The 13,270-nt window shown below is 39.5% G+C and overlaps 2 protein-coding genes across 5 annotated transcripts in view; one reads left to right on the forward strand and one right to left on the reverse strand.

Moving 5' to 3' along the window:
- Positions 1–10,201, forward strand: part of znf276 (zinc finger protein 276) — a 10,468-nt gene extending 267 nt beyond the window's left edge. The window contains exons 1-11 of one of the 3 annotated variants that reach the window (XM_086072928.1): positions 1–11; positions 948–1,220; positions 1,473–1,785; positions 1,869–1,915; positions 2,030–2,410; positions 2,779–2,857; positions 3,576–3,686; positions 4,286–4,361; positions 6,827–6,944; positions 7,630–7,713; positions 8,697–8,896. The exon at positions 1–11 is cut by the window's left edge and continues 267 nt beyond it. In XM_086072928.1, the coding sequence (XP_085929054.1) occupies positions 1,004–1,220; positions 1,473–1,785; positions 1,869–1,915; positions 2,030–2,410; positions 2,779–2,857; positions 3,576–3,686; positions 4,286–4,361; positions 6,827–6,944; positions 7,630–7,713; positions 8,697–8,740 (1,470 nt within the window). In that variant the 5' untranslated portion in view covers positions 1–11; positions 948–1,003 and the 3' untranslated portion in view covers positions 8,741–8,896. Of the gene's footprint in view, positions 12–947; positions 1,221–1,472; positions 1,786–1,868; positions 1,916–2,029; positions 2,411–2,778; positions 2,858–3,575; positions 3,687–4,285; positions 4,362–6,826; positions 6,945–7,629; positions 7,730–8,696 lie in introns of all 3 variants that reach the window. The other 2 variants (XM_086072927.1, XM_086072926.1) reach the window with 2 other exon arrangements.
- Positions 8,607–13,270, reverse strand: part of fanca (FA complementation group A) — a 40,036-nt gene continuing 35,372 nt past the window's right edge. For both annotated transcript variants that reach the window (XM_086072923.1, XM_086072922.1), the window contains exons 37-42: positions 12,871–12,933; positions 10,274–10,367; positions 9,908–9,989; positions 9,678–9,819; positions 9,502–9,597; positions 8,607–9,421 (exon numbers count right to left, since the gene is read on the reverse strand). In XM_086072923.1, the coding sequence (XP_085929049.1) occupies positions 9,323–9,421; positions 9,502–9,597; positions 9,678–9,819; positions 9,908–9,989; positions 10,274–10,367; positions 12,871–12,933 (576 nt within the window). In that variant the 3' untranslated portion in view covers positions 8,607–9,322. The remainder of the gene's footprint in view (positions 9,422–9,501; positions 9,598–9,677; positions 9,820–9,907; positions 9,990–10,273; positions 10,368–12,870; positions 12,934–13,270) is intronic.

The following is a 13,270-nucleotide window of genomic DNA, read 5'->3' on the forward strand; positions in this document are numbered from 1 at the left end:
GATTTTCTAAGGTAAGCTTTACTACAAGTTGCATACGTCAATATTTACCAATCGTGCCATAATTAGGCTAACCAGCTAGCACTTGTGAATGCAGTTGTGACGTAACTATTCCGAATCAGTGTCCAAATAGAAGCGCTAACTCTAATTCGTCAGGTTAATATTGTTTAAGTTATCGCACCGTACATCAAAGCTGTTGTTGTAAAATACCATTCCACGGCCAGTGATGTACCTGAACGAGTCCAATGAAGGAAAGTTCATCAACTCGTTCGTATCTGGGGCGAACGTGATACCCAGTCTAAACATGCTGGAAACGAGCCTCCACATGGCTCTAGAGTCCAGACTGGTTGTATTTTGCCTCTAAAATTTGAGACAGAGCAACTACCGTTTTGATCTACTCGCACAATTTCAACCTGCAAATGTATTTTTTATTTTACTATTCTTTTGCTCCACACTTCAGCCAATTTATCTGTGATACAGTAAAAAATGAGAGGGATGAATACGTTGCAAGTCAATTTACAGTGTAAAATAAGTACCTTTGACTTGCATCCCTAAAATTTCATGTTCGGGCTCCTAGTAAAAAAAGAAAAGAAAAAAAAGTTAGTCTGGAGCCCTGCTTCATATATAGGGGGACAAATGCCTTAATGTAAATGTTATTTTTTTTTTTTTTGAATTTTACTTGAAACGGGTTTGCATAAAAAATTACTTAACTTCAACTTAACATTTAACAAACTGAGTAACTACACTTCTTCCACAATTCTATTATTTATATGAAATAAATTACTCAAGTGCTGAAAAACCTAACATAACAACTAGATATAAACTTACAGTAGTACACTAAGTAGTAACTACCCAAGTATGCCTCAAAATATACTTGTGAAATTAGATTACATTGGCTAAACAGAATTTTCTCCTTTTAGAACTTGAATCATAATGCATTTTTGAACCAGCAGGGACATTGGAGATCCATCATCTGCATCAGCTGCTGAAAGACTAGTAATAAACCATGAAGAAGAAAATTAGACGTCTGAGGTCATCCGAGGTGTCACACCAGAGCAGGAGAGTCTGTGAAGAGAAGAGACCACGTGGAAGTAGAAGGCAAACTCAGAGGAACATCCATTTGACAGCAGCAACATCTGGCCTGTTTCAAGATGACACACCAGATTCAACCTTCACGTTGACTGACAAGCACAAACATTCCGGTGTCAAGTCAAAATCTTCCAGTGAGTGGCTGATTGATTTATCTGTCAAAAACTTCTTTTTTTTTTTTAAATCACTGAATGTAAAATTCAAGTAGCTATCAATGCCAACTATGCATTGTAACTTGCAGATTTGGCAATAAATGAGTTAAGTAATGCTGTTAACATTTTCAATTATAGGACACCCACGCTGTGTTTTATAATGAAATGTTTCACTGAACATGAGATGAATTCTCATTAAAATTTGCTGATTGGTGTTATATTTCATCCCAAAAGGATTATCCACTGCCATGTGCAGACTGTGTCACGGAAAGTTTTCTCCACGGAGTCTGCGGCATGCCTTCAACAAATGGCCTCAGGATTTTCCTGATCTTGTTAATGACGAAACATATGCTGTTGGCCAGTCACCTCCTTTATTCCATGTGGACTTCCAGCAACTGGTTGGAGTGCAGTTGGACCCTGACCCTCGATTATCAGAATTTGTTTGCAAGAAATGTCACAGCAAGTTCTATAAGTGCCACAATATTCTGATCAGGTTTCTGCAGATGGTTAATCTCCTGCCTGCTGGGAAAGACCATTGTAAAATCAGGTGAGTGAGACTTACAATTTACGGTAGTTACTTTGACATGTATATTCATTTTAATTGTAAATTTGCAATATTTTCCCCCCCAGGCATGATCCAATGTTTTCAGACTCTTTAATGAACGATGGGTCCACAAGTAAGAAAAATCATCACCTGTATGTCCTTATTGTTAGAACCTCAAAGTTACTTAACAAGTTACTACAATCTGAGCCATTTTTGTTGTTCTATTTTCACTTTTTTTTTCCTCCAGTCTCACCATCCGTTTCCTCAGACACTGCGTGCCTTCACAACCTTGTGTCATGGGCTCACCATCACGGCGAGGCTTGCAAATCTTGCCCTGACTTGAAGGAGGTGCTTGAGGGGCAGTGCTGGGGCTCAGTCAAAGCAGTGTGGTGTTGCGTTGATGGGCACAGTTACACTATGGACACACAGGGCAACACCTCTGCCAGGTTTGGTTATGTGCTCAACTCAGGAGAGAGTGGAAATGTTGCCAGAGATATTTCAGGGGAGGTGGATTGTGACGAAAGGAGCACAGTGGTGACAGCAATCTGTCAGGCTCAGCAGAGTCCACCAGGAGTCACCCCACTGATTGAAAGCTCCGTGCTGGCTGACTGGACCTGCAGCACTCAAGGTACGGTTACAATACAACCCATTATTCCAAGTTTAACATATTTTGCAATAACATTTACAGCCTTGTACAATGAGCGCACAGTCTACGTACGTCATGACACCAAATGCAAATGTGCTCGTTTAGCAGGCCTTTACCTTTCAGAGGCTATTGCATGCAATGGAGATGTCAAACTTAACTCATGTCACGGACTCATTTTGACCTATGTTAATGCATGAATTAAACAGTGGACAAAATTGGTGTTTGATGGTGTGGGACTTTTAAAGTATTCAGTCTTCCTCTGAAGCGAACAACTCATAATCTTATTTTTGTGTATCTTCTCTGTATCAGTTTGCAACCCTTAAGTACATTGATTGTGACTTTGTCTCTAGAATTTGCAGATCCAGAGTTGTCAATTTCTCCCACTGAGGAGCAGCAGGACAAGCAGGCTGATAGTGGTCTATCTAGCAGGTGTGTTACCGTTTCCCTCACTTGTATCACTATATTAAGAATATAAGGATTACACCTACCACACCAGCGTACTCAGATCAATAAATATACAGTGATTGGCAAGTTGGCATAAATTTGGACATCTAAACAGAGAAGGGAAAAAAAACTTAATTCCTTTTTTTTTGCATGCAATGTCAAAAGTACTCTCACAAATGTGCATGCGATTTTTGCACACAGAAAAGGGTAATTTTTCTAATCCCTTTAAAAGATGGTAAATTTAACCATGATAGTGCTTCAAAAATAGCTCACCAGATGATGACTGCGGTTTTCTAGGAATGTTGTATAAGTGATCATTTAAAATATAAACACTAGCACTGTCTGGCAGAGATGTATACAAATAAAGTTATATTGATATTTATGATTCCTAATGATTGTGAAAAATTCTTTAACATGACCAATGTCCTCACATAAATTATTATCATTCATTATTAACCTACAATAACATTTGGCTTAAGGTCATTTGAGCAAATTTAATTCAGAAATGTATTTCAGCCCGTTAACACTAATCAGTAGCCAAGGAGTAGCTGTCAGTTTCAAAACGGCCGATTGTCTGTCCCTTATTGAAATTGACTTTTGTTTTGTGGCAGAAAATACTTGTCAGAGGATGAGTTGTTTGTTGCTGCACACTGACTGGGAATAGAATCTCAGGAAGTCAATTTGAATTCAACCTTCCTTGCAGAACAACTAGGCCCAACAAGCGACGACAAATTCCAAATACCGCAGAAGATCGTAAAGTGAAAAAGAAACCTGGACCTAAACCTGGCTGGAAGAATAAGTTCAAACCTAAAGGGTAAATGCATCCCATGTCTTACACTCTTATGCACACACTCACTCACAACATATATTGCATATCTTTGGCGGGGGTGATTTTCATCCCAACCTCTGCTGCGAACCACTCCAGTGAGAGATTGTGGCTACCACATAATTTGCAAAAAGGAGAGAAACAAATCCGATTTACTGCCGGCAATGCAACCCAAATGCTGACATTGGTTGAAAAGGGACCAAACCCGTATCGGGGGGGTTTGGTACCCCATAATCCTAAAGCACTTCCCACAGAACTCCCAGAAGGATTCGTTCAAACGCCTTCTGCAAGTCCACAAAACACATGTAGGCTGATTTTGTGAGCTGTCATGCACCATTGAGGACCCTGCTGAGGGTGTAGAGCTGGTCCACTGTTCCACGGCTAGGACGAAAACCGCATTGCTCTTCCTGACTGACACTGTTACTGGGAAAGGAGGGTTGTCATAATTTCCATATCCAAAAAGGTCCCCTGTCCCCACCCCCCTGCAAATTGCATTTGTGAAGCACTGCTGTAGTGCAAACAACAGTTGTTGTGTTGTGTTACAATGCCATTGGTTTAAACTGAAACATTTGTGTGTTCTGTTGCAGAGAGGAGCTGCCCAACATCTACAAGTGTCTGTATCAGGGCTGTACCGCTGTCTATCGCGCCCCTGATGGTTTAAAGGTCAGATCCCTAACTAGTTCTAGCTCTCTGTCAACATACAAGAATTCTACACCCATGCTCACAACGATAAAGGGAGCACATTATGATCTTTGGCTACGTTCACACTGCAAGCAAATGCGACCCAGATCGGATTTTTTCCCCCAAATGCGACCTGTATCTGACTTTGTATGTCAGTCTGAACGGCTCAATTTTTTTCATATCCGACCTGGGTCACGTTCAGATGTGGTCCTAGATCGGATACGTATCCAAATTTTTTGCAATGCGACCAGTCTGAACGGCTAGGTCGCATATATCCGACCTCGACGTCATCAAAAGTCCATTTCACCCAAAAAATCAGAATTGAGCATTAAGACCTGCAGTGTGAACAAAGCCTTTGTTTTGCCACAAGTCGGTCACACTTTTCAATTAGGAAGTAGTAATGATTGTAAATCAATTTAATGAGCCGCTGTGTAATGGAATAGATGCGACCCTCCAGCACGAAACCGATCGGAAGTCACACGGCCCATAAATCACTGATCATGTGAAAATGATCAATTTTCAGATTTGTGATACAAACACCAGAAAAATGAGATCATTTTCCAGTTAGAATTTATGCGGATGTCTTACCATAATGTCTCGGAAAAATACTTTCATTGAGAGAGTGCAGCACAATCTCAATGTATGTCCCACACATCATTGTAAATACGCAGTTAATTATTAATTTGTAATTAATGTGATACAAGAACAAAATATATTATATATCCATAAGTACACGCTTCATATTTCTTGTCACAACACTAAAAAAGACACATTGACACAATAAAAAATTAGACAGTATATAACTTTTATGTAACAGTGTAAATGTATTGTTCCCTCAAAATAACTAAAAATTAAGCCATTAATAGCAAAACCACTAGCCACAAAAGCGAGTACACCCCAAAGAGAAACAAACAATACATTTACAGACAACAAAAGTCAGATCAAATGTGTCTTGATTTGGGCCCTTTGATACATCCCAATCAAAATACACCGCCACACCTGTCACAAGTGCTTAACACTTCACACTTACTCTCCTGTTAAGAGTTAAGGCCAAGATACATCAATCCGAAATCGGCCAAATGTGACCAATGCCTACCCCCATGTAGCGTCAGTCCAGTCGTCGGCACGTCGCATGGAAAAATGACATAAATACTAGGGATGTAACGATATCTAAACACGATACATTATTATCACGATACGATAATTATCACAATATTGTGGGGAGGTTGGCAATATTAAAAAAAAGGTCACAGCATTGAAAAAAATTAGCTCATACTAAAGAAAAACACAATATTGCGCTTTTGTACATAACAGCAATGCATATTAACCACCTGCAATCTCTAATAACACTCTTAATATCGAGGCGCTTATTTGCTAATGCATGCACACTTTAAGTTCCTCCACATATTGACTCGCTTCACAAGCATATGTTCCCCTTCATCTACCGATGAACATTGAAGAACCAAATATCCCTTATGAAATTGAACTGCACTATAAAACTAGCCACCAGAGGGTGCTAGAACTACACAAATGGAAATCAACCTGACTTTTTTAACATGTGCTGCTTTTAATATCGTGACATGATGACAACAATATTGTGGCAGTTTTAACAGCAATATCACGATATTGCCTTTATCGTTACATCCCTAGAAAATACACACCGCACCGACGCGAGAAGTAATTCCACTCCGTACCATCGGCGGTGGTAGTCATTATTCCTAAAGGCAATCGAAAACCTCTTTACGGGGGCGCAATATAAAAACGTAAACAACTCATACCGGTGTTGACAGCCGCGGCGGCCAGCTGGTGAAGACGTTTATTTTGAGAGAGTTTTTCCATTCCAACAACTTGGATTTCCTCTGCCTGACGGAGAACTGGACTGTCACCGATGAGTTCACCGCTATGATTGAATTGGCTGTGCTTACTTGGACGCTCCAAGGACGTCGGGCCGAGGTGGAGGAACAGCGACTATTTTTAACAACAAATTTAAATTTAAACGAGGTCTATTTACCACATCGATAATAACATAAGAACTTTTTAAACGACGTTGCAAATCTTCTTGCCGAAATCATGCTGAAATATGATCATATCCTGTTTATGGGGGACTTTAATATTCATGTGTGCTGTCCTGAAAAACCATAAAGTTGAGTACTGTTTATCTGCGTCCTTCACGTGCTCTTCTTGCCCCGTGCGCTGATTCGCTAGCTAACAGCCAATCACAGTGATCAAATGCCCCGACGCCAATTCAACATGTCGAATTTGCTAGAAAGACGTATTCCAACTCGATCAGGCTTAACGACAGTAATTAATACACTGATCACACGGCGCATGCCGTCGGCCCGACGCTGTCCGACTCCGACGTCTGATTGGTGTATCTTGGCCTTCAGAGATAGCAGTGCGATTGTATATTAAAGTATTCTTTGTTTTCACCTTGGCATTCCCTCCAGAAGCATATCAAAGAGCATCATGAAGAGGTAAGAGAGCGACCCTGTCCCCATCCTGGATGCAACAAGGTCTTCACCATTGACCGTTACTTGCAACGACATGTAAAGATGATCCACACAGGTATGTTTGGTTTCATCAATAAAACCTCGGTCTACCTTCAAAAGTCTGTGCAGTAGTTTAGCAAATGTTTGTGTTTATATGTATGTGTTTTTACTCAACACTCTACAAATTAGTCTCCAGCTAAAAATATGACATTTTTATCATAAGATAAAGATACATACCCGTTACATAGGAATAATTACTTCTTTTTTTTAAACAATTACAATCACTAAAATAAAAGAAACACTGTACCAGATCGTCTCTATTCCAGGCCGTTTGGTAGTAGTACCTAATTTCCCAATTGCATCAAGTTTTGTGCCTTTATAAACAGTCGTGATCAGTAATGACGTACATGTAGATGATTAACTGAAACAAATTGCACGTGTTAAGAAATCTAAGGTTTTTCTTATTGTTCTGTAAAATAACAGTTCAGACATTGAATATAAATTTTTATTTTCAAACTTATTGGGGTTTACATTATGGCTATGTTCACACCGCACTTAAATCTGATCTTCTTATGTACTCGTTCACATTACAAAAACGAGTATGACTTCTAATACGAACACGGCCATGATGTGACACGCACACATTTGTCGTCCCCCCCCCCCCCCCCCCCGAAAAAACCCCAACAACAACAAACTCTTACAGTATTTGACTGAGGTGTTGAACTAGGCTCTAAATGAAACATGACATGTTTGTTTTCCAGAAGAGAGGAACTACATCTGTGACCAGTGCGGACAAACTTTTAAGCAGAGGAAACACCTTTCAGTTCACCAAATGAGACATTCAGGTGTAAAACCTTTGCAGTAAGTACTATATTGAAAATGGAACATCTTGGCAACCCAAATATTTTCTTGACAATATGTTCTATGCAGTCCCATTAGCCTAAACCCGGTATTTTGATTAATATTGCATTTGTGGAATATGAGCAGCAAAATCAACCTGTTTTTATCGATCTCAGGGGGCGGCCATTTTGCCACTTGCTGTCGACTGAAAATGACATCACATTTGCTCAGGTCACATCCAATTACGGCTCACCTGTTTTCGGAAGATGAGCCATGATTGGTTGTTCCTTCCTTGAGCAACTTTGATGTCATTTTCAGTCGACAGCAAATGGCAAAATGGCCACCCTCTGAAGATGTAAACCGGTGGATCTTGCTGCTTCCACAAACGCAATATTATTCAGATTGCTGTGTTTAGTCAGGTGGAGGCATGTACAACATATTGTAAAGAAAATTTTGGGGTTGACTTCCCCTTTAAACACTTTCATCTCCTGAAGGAATAGTACTCATTAATTGAGAATAATCAGTGGTTCTCCAACTTTTCTTACTGCAGAACATTCATATTACAAATTTAGCAATCATTTGCTCAACATTTGATTTATTTGAGAAGGGAGGTCAACACCCACAAATATAAAGCAGGCACTGATTGTCATATATGAATGTGGAAGTACTCTCTGCAACCAAAGATCTTATAGCAAATCCCTGCGAAGAATATCACTACGATTTTTCTGCCTACACGAAACCCACCACGGACTGCAACACCTTCATCCTTGTTTAGAAGGCATGGCCATCCTCAAAAGAAAGACTCCATATATGGCAGCCCATCCATCCAGTATCATACACATTGATGGATCAGATTGAAGCTATAATCATTAAAATGATAAGAAATAAAATACTGAAATGTAATTCTAGAATTTTATGCACCTATAAAAGATCTGCTTGTTTTAAAAAGTACAAATATTTCCTTGAAATTATTATTTTTTTCTTACAGGTGTGAGGTTTGTGGCTTCCAATGCCGTCAGCGGGCATCGTTGAAATATCACATGACGAAACACAAGGCAGAAGCTGACCTGGAGTTTGCCTGCTTGGTATGCAGCAAGCGCTTTGAGAAGGCTCATAATCTCAACGTTCACATGTCCATGGTTCACCCGCTGACTCAAACCAAGGCGCAGAAAACAGGCAACCAACAGAAGCCCCATTCGGCACTCTCCAGCCTGCACAACATCATGCTGAGCGGAGAGGCAATGCCACAAGAACAAGACAGATGATATCAGGAAGACTCACAACTCATGAGCTACTTATATGACTGATGTGCCGCTCTCAAACTTACAATGTCTACTTGCCTTTGTAACCATGTATTCCACTTTTTAAGCTTGTTTTCAGTTAGGAGGCAAGCCATTCATTTAGTCGTGTTGACTGAGATCAGATGCATTTGTATATATATGCACTGTATAGTCTGTACAAAAAGATGTGTACGTAAAATGCAGATTTCTTACTGTAGTCGTGGTTTAATCTGACAAGCCTTTTTAGTAGTAATGTATCCAAGCACATGGTAGAAAAACATTTGGAATGTCTTGCAGTTACGTGGACTAAGACTGTTAAGTCAAAGTTGCCTTATTAGAGGAAAGGCAACTCTGGAATGATGCTATGCGGGTCCAAGTGTGTAGACAGAGCTGCTGCCACCTCAGGGTCAAATTCTACACACTGAGACTCCAGCTATATCAGGAAACACACCATCAAAGAGATTAGAACCAGATGAAGAAATCAAAGGGAGTTTATGATGACTGTGTTTTTACCTGTCTGATATTTCTGGAGAAAGTGGAAGGGGGCGTCTGAGAAATGGCCCTCAGTAGGAAGATTTTGGTACGGTTCAGAATCTGCCAAGACTTCATCTGGTATCAGTTTCATAGATGGAAAGCGAGTAAATTTCCGTTGAATTGAGCAGAGTGGATATGGCTGGAGGCTTGGTCACCTGACTTCCAAGGGTTCCAGTGATAGAAGACCCATCCAAGAAGAGTTGCAGCAGACTGATGTAGCAGGAAACAGCAGTGTTGAGAAAGCCTGGAGAACGCACGGCTTTTTGTTGAAGCTCATGGCTCTGCTGAAGCAACAGGCTTAAACACACACACATACAATATGTTGACAATAAAAATTTACTTGAATAGGCATAGCCTTTAGGGGCTACTAATCCATTTTCCTGACCTGTAGAAGGCCCACGGCATCAGTTGATTAAATCGATCTGATGTCACCAAGGTAATACTGTGGTAAGCACCTTTTTCAGCATCTATGGAAAAATGTATCCTGTTTATTTTAAAATACATTTATAGCTACCAGTGTAGCTCACCAAGAGTGAACTAATATGCATTACATTTTTTTTATCCATTCATCAAAAATGACCACAAATGCCAGAACAAACTGCAAATCTGTTATGTAACACACTAGTACAAGTATGTTACCAATCAAATAAACCTCAGCTACTTTCATGCTCCACAAGTAGCTCTAGTCTATTGTGTCTTTTTTTTTTTAATCACTAAAAAATTATTTTTCAGACAAAGAAAGAACTTTTACCGTTAGATTTAAAGATTAGTAGCCAGTCAGCAGAATTGACCAGCACAGTCAGGACCTCCGTGCATAGGCTTAAAGCTTTCTGATGGCAGCGCTCCTAAGAAACAGAAGCACGTGACATTATAAACCAAGAATTCCAGAAAGGGAATTCAGCAAAATGACTTGAACCGAAATGGTCTTGAATAACATCTCTGAGTTTTATTTTGGTGCAAATTAAGGTTGGAGATATTGTGTACAGTATAGACCCTTTGCACCGATGTCACGTGATCACGTGACTGCCCTATGACGGACGGCGGAAGAAAATGATTGTTGAATGGAAGTGGACGTGACCCGGAGCGACTTAGCGACTGTTATTTTACAAATTGAAAGTTATTATTGCCCATAGAGCCATGTAATCTACTTTTTCAACCAAAGTTCGCCTGTCAGTCGAAGTTGCACATTTAGTCGGGACTCATAGAGCGCAATATTTACTTAAGTTTGAGATCGCTAGTTTGAAAACAGCCCCTTACCTTCTGTTGCCTGCTGTTTTTACCAAGTTAATCAAATCGCCGACTTTGCTGGAATTCACAGCGCACGACCTGTATCATTATGTAGTCAATGCCGTCTCTTTTCCTTACAGGTTTACTAGCATGGAACAAATGACTATCGTAGTGGCGCTATGCAGTAATTTCATGAATATGACTCCGTCTCCAGAGTGAAAAACTCCAAGCACAAAGACTAAATCCCCCATTATTAAACAGTCAAATGCACTTGAAGAAGGTGCATTTTAAAACTAAGCTGTGTGTTCGTGCAGTTGGAGTGGACGCTAACTATCTCGCTCGTTAATGTGATTTGAAACACGCAATTCGATACCTCTGTTACAATCTTTGTTAGAGTGTACGTTTACTAGTAAAATGTATGAACATTTATCTACTAATTACAACATTTATCTACTAAACTCGCAAAAAAATGATCGCTGCAAATCCGTGAATACTTTGTGGGCTGCCAGTCCTTTCTGTTGATTGTTGCTATCAATCGACGTCTCTTGTCTTCATTAGTAGGTATGCGATAAAAAGCAACATTTGGTTTACTCCTTTGTATGTCTGTACAACCGACCGCACAGCAAGATATGACCATTTTATAAGATAATCAATTAGATAAAGGACTTTACGCTGTACGAGATTCAATGGTTACAATACAGGCAAGTGGCTCTTTTGCCATCCAGCGTCCCGTAGGTGGCGTTCCCATGAGGGCTGTGACGTCAAGTGCAAAAGGTCAATATAATCGGAAGCAATTACTGTATAAATTGAATATAAAAACATTATTCAGACAGAAAGGCATAATTTGCTCATCCATTAAAATTAATTAGCAAAAGCTCCATGGGGATGGGGACCAGGCAGCCCAAAGATAGCGAAAATGGATCTACGATAATTAAATTGGCAGCCATTGAAATGCATTTGGGAGGGTTGAGGAGTGGTATTTTAACAAAATAAATACTTTAAAAACATTGACAAACATTCAATATGTATTTAATATGTTAATAAGCATTATGTTAAAAAATATATTTGAAAAAAAAAAATCTATAAAGAATATGTGAATCCACAGTTGCTGCTGAAGCCTGATTATGAGGGGGTACTCTATTCAATACAATTTTATTTACATATTTGCATAATTGATTTGTAAAGTAAAACCTGATTGTATATGAACTAAGCATAAACAAGACTAACATGTCAGTTTTACTCAACCAACAGAAATACTTTTTTTTTTAGAAGCAGTGATGTTTTATGTGTCCCAGCCATCATATCACATTCAAGCCCTGTAAAATGACATCCATTTAGATCCGGTGTGGACGAACTTATGCTCAAGGGTCATATTAGATTTTTATAATGGACAGATGGGCGAGGTCATTCATGGATGAGTTACAGTAAAAAAATTAAAAATTTTCCAATGCAGTATGTCAATAGTTTATTCTAATAATAAAATAATACATTCTCATACATTGTTGATTGATTTTCTCCCTGTTCCATTTTGAGGAGGCATGGCTCAGTGGTAGAGTGGTCATCTCCCATCCGTGAGGTTGTGGGTTTGATCCTTACCCCTGGTGACCATGTTGAAGTGTCCTTGAGCAAGACACTGAACCCCGATTTGCTTCCAGTGGAACTGGCAGTGCCCTGCATGGCAGCAGCCGACTGCTGGTGTGTGAATGTGTGTGTGAATGGGTGAATGTAAGGCATTGTAAAGCGCTTTGGGCACTATATGGTGTAGTTAGCAGTCCATTTAAAGTGCACAACCGTTTGCACAGCGAAGAACTCCAACAAGGTCTGATTCGGTCAGAGGAATTGCAATTTGCATTCAAGTGCTGTAGATGACTTGCTGATTTTGTTCCACAGAGCATTACATTTTGCAAATGCAGACTAAAACAGCCTCGTTTGTTTCTCAAGTCCTGGTTGGAGTTCTTGTAGGACAAAATGTTGAAATTTTTAGTCAGATTGCAAAAAATAGCTTGAGCCAGGGTTTTTGGACTTTAAACATTTTTTACAACTTAAAATTATTTACATCTAGTTGGCTACTCCCTGTGGTTGTGTGGAGTATGTTTTTAGGTTTGAACAAGTATCACTCACCTGAGGATAGAGGAGGGCTGACATGTAATTGTTCACACACAGGAAAAGCAAGAAAACTAAAACCTGAAAGAAGAAATAAGCCACAGAATAGAGTCCATGAGAATATGTATCCAGTCACCTTAAGTCATTAAATAACTTAAAAAGTCCATTAAAAATCAAAACATTATGTGCCAAGGTCGTGTCATGTCGTTTCATAATGTTTTTTCATTGGGAGGAGTTGATATGGGTCTGATGCACTTCCCATTTAAATTACAAACAGTTGAGGAGTGGTAATGAGCCAAACCGCAAGACCTGGCTCATTTTACTTATGTACTATTCACGTCTGACATATAGTCTGTACTTGTGTATAATACGCTCCCCTTATTTGCTGCTTTTCATGATTATCAGAGTGAATAATAAT

Source organism: Leptonotus elevatus, chromosome 4 (genome assembly GCF_054856555.1).
Source record: "Leptonotus elevatus isolate MCC_2025b chromosome 4, RoL_Lele_1.0, whole genome shotgun sequence".
NCBI classification, from domain to species: Eukaryota; Metazoa; Chordata; class Actinopteri; order Syngnathiformes; family Syngnathidae; genus Leptonotus; species Leptonotus elevatus.